The following is a 5559-nucleotide window of genomic DNA, read 5'->3' as shown; positions in this document are numbered from 1 at the left end:
CCTACAGAGGTTGAATGCACCTTCTGCGGATGGCGGTACCACACAGTGTGCGTGGACTTCCCCTGCACAGAAGGCAACTACAAATGCTGTGAATGCTAAATAAACAGAAACAAATGATCCCTGTTGTCTTTGCTTGATGATTGGTTTGAGTCTTGACAATCCACATTGCTGGCGTTGCATCTTTCAATGCCAGCAATGGCAGGTATCAGTGCTCAAACCTTTTGCGTTTGTTTCCAACAAGTTGTCCACCTCGGGAAACAAAAATGTGTTCTTTTACTTGTCAGATGAACATATGAGACACTTTGACTCTTCAGTGCAGTGTGGAGCCTAACAAAGATCTGTTTTGTGTCCCAGCTGATCAGCAGGAGGAGGAGAGTCTGACGGAGCAGCAGAGGAACATTTTCAGCTACTTGGACTCAGCTCAGCCACTACAGAGGAAACAATGAGCTCAACACAGAAGGTGACAGACAGAGCAGGACCATATGACCAAAGATATTTATCACCATATACATCTGAACATTTGCCATAACGATGTAGCTGACGATATAATTGACACCAGACAAAATACTTTACAGCTGCACAACTTTATTAAAAACCCATCAATGTATTTTCACTGAAACAAGCAGCTGTTGTTTATGTGCATTACAGTTATATAAAAATGTAACAGTGCAAATGCAAATTCCTCGCTGACAGTTTAACCAAAAGGCGTTTCCAGTGGAAACTGGCCGACACATCCTGAGCATAACCATGTATAATATCCACTAAACTTCAGAAGAGGTTATACAGTCGTGGCCAAAAGGTTTGAGAATTGCATAAATATTGGAACCTGGAGAAGTTGCTGCTTAAGTTTTTATAATAGCATTTTGCCTGCACTCCAGAATGTTATGAGGAGTGATCAGATGAACTGCATCGTCCTTCTTTGCCATGAAAACGAACTTAATCCCCAAAAAGCCTTACCACTGCATTTCATTGCTGTCATCAAAGGACCTGCTGAGACCATTTCAGTGATCGTCTTCTTAACTCAGGTGAGAATGTTGGCGAGCACGAGGCTGGAGATCATCATGGCTGTATCCCGATTCAGGTTCTGCAGCTTTAAAGTCCTCAAGGGCCGCGTACTCAAAGACCGCTAAGGCCGAAGTGCGAGGCTCTTAGGCTCGTGAAATGGGACGTCTAGCCTCCGTCGCGCTGCCCAGGTTGCCTAGCAACCATGATACTAACAGCTGGAAACGTTTCATACAGCTTTGTTTGACAGAAATGAAGGAGAACATATTTAGTTCATTTGTTTCTACATGAGCTCTGTGTGATTTGATGAGTATCTGAGGCTGAGACCACAGGACTGTGAAACATGATTGTTGGGCTTCATTTCTGTGCTGAACAGTCGTTTAAGATTAGCTGTAAATAACAATTAGCTGATGTTGTTCATGAGACTAAAGTCATCTCACTGTGGTAATGTAAATATAATATGGCCAATATTATAGTTATTATATTAATCACTTCACTCACAGACAAGTATCTGTGACAGTGTGTATACAGATGTATCATATATAAGAGACAAATGTTGTTCATTTAATATGTTGGTACTAAATTTGGCTCAGTGCTTACATATATGTGTAAAAAGCAAATGTAGGAGCTGTGATAACTGTGTCTGATAGAATGAAGAGTCGACTGATATATGAAATATTCCTTTATTGTGTGAGAAAATCAGATCATGTCATAACTGCTTTAAGTCACACAGAATAGATATCAGAGCCTTAAACAGGCTGACTTCTGCTAAATGGGTCAAACTGGGCAGAAAGTCTACAAACACATAACATCCTTATAGAATATGATGTAACACTATAGATCAACTTACCTCAGAATATATTAAATTCAATTTTATTTATAAGGTTATAGGTTTTATAGGTTTTATGGAGATGCCATCCTTGTGTTTTAGTGGCAAATAAATTTGGCAGTCATCGGCATAACAATGAAATGAGATCCCATGCCTTCTAAGGATAGAACCCAGAGGCAATAGATACAGTGAAAAGAGCAGTGGCCCTAAAATTGAGCCCTGTGGGACGCCGCATGACAGAGGAGCAGAAGACGATTCGTAACCGAGAAGGCTGACAGAGAAATATTATTATTATTATTATTGATTGCTTATATTTGAACAATTGTGAAACCTCACTGTGGATGTAAGAGTGAAATTATGTGGATATCTTGAATCCACTTTATTGTGTAATATTTTATGTGAGTATTTGACGGAAGACGAGGAACATCTGTTGTGGAAGCTAACGGGGTTCCTTTAGAATAAACAAACATAGGATTTATTATCACTGAATAATTCTGTATAAATCTATACAAATTATAGAAATATGTAATAGGAACCAACAAAATAATCTAAATTATAAAACTGTGTGTGTGTGTGTGTGTGTGTGTGTGTGTGTGTGTGTGTGTGTGTGTGTGTGTGTGTGTGTACAATCAGGAGGGATGGGCATGATTTTAGTGTTTGAACAGTCATGAATAGGGATGGGTATCGTTTAGGTTTTATCCGATACCGGTGCCAAATCGGTACTTTTGAAACGGTGCCGGTGCTCAAACGGTGCTCAAACCGGTACTTAAAGAATGGAGAACACAAACTTTGTCCAAAAACCTCTCATGTTCAGCTGGTTTTATGTAAAAAGATAACAATGTTAGCCTTTTCTGCAGCTATGGGGCATATATGGTATCACTCTTGGCTGGAAGCTTAAACAATGGAAAAAACACAAACTTTGTCCAAAAACCTCTCATGTTTAGCTGTTTCCCTCTTTTTCTTTGGTCATTTTAGCCTTTTTGGCCAGGGTGAAGGGAGCATCTGCCATCAAACAAGAAGACAGCCGCATGTAGCTATGATGATGTTTGCTAGTTCACCTTACATGCATTAATGTAATAACGTGGTTAGCCTACTCAACGTAAATTACACACGAACAACAGAGAAGAACGGCTGCTGCTGCCATCAAATACGGCGCATTTCTCGGCTTTTAAAAAAAAAACGCTATGCATCGCCAGGTGTTTCATCGGATTTGAGGTGTTACCTCCTTTGCACAGTATCAGCTTAAAGCACTTGTTGCTGCTGAGTTTGCATATTTTGCTGTGAAGTACAGCCAGACTTTTGACCGCTTCGCCTTGGGCATTTTTAATCTGTAGCTCTGCTCTAACAGAACGTACGTACCTGGCCCCGCCTACTATCCTCGGAAACGTAAAATGATTGGCTAGAAGTGTATCACAGCTCAGGAAAAAAAAAGGACAGAAATAAAGCACCGAAATGTGCGCTGCTTTTCGGTCTGGTTACTACCGTTTATGTCAGGACACCGGTACCCATCCCTAGTCATGAATTATCTTTAACAGCAGGTTGGATGTAATGTGTTAGAACTACCAGCAGGTGGGGATAAGAGACCTTTAAGGTGTTTGGTGCCACGCTCCACCTTCAGGTTTAAAACTAGTGTTAATGGAGTTTGAAGGTTGAGTTTGTTCCACGACTGCATTTCACTCACTGCCTCTGTTTGTATCTCTGTCACTGCAGGACCAACATGGAGCCAGAAGTCAGCGCTCTCAGGAGGCCGACAAACCTCACAGAAGAAAGGGAGAGAAAAAACACACCTGTGACGAGTGTGGGAAGGGTTTTACTGTGAGGGCTAAACTAAAACGGCATCAGGTCATCCACACTGGAGAGAGACCGTTCAGCTGTGACTTGTGTGGAAAGTCTTTTTCCTTGAAGGGTCACCTAAAAACACACCAACTCATCCACAGTGGAGTTAAAGCGTACAGCTGTGATCAGTGTGGCAGAGCTTTTACTCACAGTAGCAACTTACAGAGTCATCTAGTTACCCACTCTGGAATTAAGGCATACAGCTGTGACGAGTGTGGCAGAGCTTTTACTCGCAGTAGCCACTTACAGAGTCATCTAGTTACCCACTCTGGAATTAAGGCATACAGCTGTGACGAGTGTGGGATGGAGTTTACTCTGAAGGCTTCACTAAAACAGCATCAGGTCATCCACACTGGAGAGAGACCGTTCAGCTGTGACTTGTGTGGAAAGTCTTTTTCCTTGAAGGGTTCCCTAAAAAGACACCAACTCATCCACAGTGGAGTTAAAGCGTACAGCTGTGATCAGTGTGGCAGAGCTTTTACTCACAGTAGCCACTTACAGAGTCATCTAGTTACCCACTCTGGAATTAAGCCATACAGCTGTGACATCTGTGGAAAAACTTTCAGCCGGAGAGAGAGCCGAAATACACACCTACGCATTCACACCAGACATGATGTGTACTGCTGTGAACAGTGTGGCAAACAGTTTACAACAGACGCACACTTAGAACAACACATGTTTACCCACACTGTGGAGAGACCTTATCAATGTGACCTGTGTGAGAAGACTTTTAAATCTCCACATCACCTGAGACGACACCAACAGATCCACACCAGAAAGAGACTCTACAAGTGCAGCTACTGTGAGGTATGTATTTATATTGTTATCTTGTCATTTTAGCCTGACTGTTTGGAACAACTCTGCTCATTGAACTGTGTTAGCATGTTAGCAATTCTACTGCATGGAAAAGCAGCTCTGAGTGATTATTCAGATTTTCCTTTCAGTTATGATTTTAGTATTACTGTAGTATTATGGTGGTAGTATTGTAGTTATTGCAGCCCAGTAAACTGAGTGTGTTAACTGAAACAGTCAAATGTAGTTGGACGTCTGCAGAGATGCTGTTTATTTCAGGCGACGTTCAGGATACAAATGTTGAAGGACTGACTTACACTGTCTTTGTGTCTTTGTTTAGAAGCAGAGCGACACAGATGGTTCCAGTTCTCAACCCTGTCATCACTGTGGTGGTGGGAAAGACTTTCATTGTGACCTCTGTGGAAAAACTTTCAGTCAGCAAAAGACCCTAAAAGTACATCAACGTAGACACACTGGAGACAAACTGAAATACTGCAAAGAATGTGGGAGAAGCTTCACTACAACAAATCACTTAAAACAACATGAACTGATTCACAGTGCGGTTAAAAAGCACCTCTGTGATCAGTGTGGGTCATCCTTCACCACTGCAGGTCAGCTTAAATCACACAAACGAGTCCACACAGGAGAGAAACCACACAAGTGCAGACACTGTGAGAGAAGCTTCTCACAGTCAGGTCATCGTAACATTCATGAACGTACACACATGGAAGGAAACTACAGCTGTGACCAGTGTGACAAGAGCTTCAGGAATCTCAGTTCATACTCTGCACACAAACGATCCCACGTTACTAATAAACTGTTTCACTGTTACCAATGTGCCCAAACATTCACCTCATTGTCTGCTCTGTGCAAACATCAGCGCGATCACTCAGGGCTGAAATCACTCCCATCACTGGATCACAGTGAATCTGAAGACACAGAAAGATCCTCTGGTTTCTGTGTCAGACTCAAAAAGCTTGAGATCAGGCTCCACAGAGTTCAGATAGAATCATTGAAACTTGTGTTGAACTGAACTGGTTGCTGGGCTGAACTTCTACATAATACAGATCTACATGGGATCTTCTTTTCTGTTTTTTACT

General features: G+C 41.8%; 1 protein-coding gene across 1 annotated transcript; it reads left to right on the top strand.

The window, feature by feature from the left end:
- Window positions 1-266: 266 nt before the first annotated feature.
- Window positions 267-4995, top strand: LOC308402622 (uncharacterized protein; the record flags this gene model as incomplete). The annotated part of the gene is made up of 4 exons (XM_080891605.1): window positions 267-460; window positions 3542-4474; window positions 4800-4913; window positions 4960-4995. Exons 1-4 carry the CDS (start codon window positions 443-445, stop codon window positions 4993-4995), a joined length of 1101 nt encoding a protein of 366 aa, XP_080747731.1. The 5' UTR covers window positions 267-442.
- Window positions 4996-5559: the final 564 nt, after the last annotated feature.

Source organism: Rhamphochromis sp. 'chilingali', assembly GCF_963969265.1.
Source record: "Rhamphochromis sp. 'chilingali' genome assembly, chromosome: 1".
Taxonomy (NCBI): domain Eukaryota; kingdom Metazoa; phylum Chordata; class Actinopteri; order Cichliformes; family Cichlidae; genus Rhamphochromis; species Rhamphochromis sp. 'chilingali'.
This window is presented reverse-complemented; position numbering and strand designations above follow the sequence as displayed.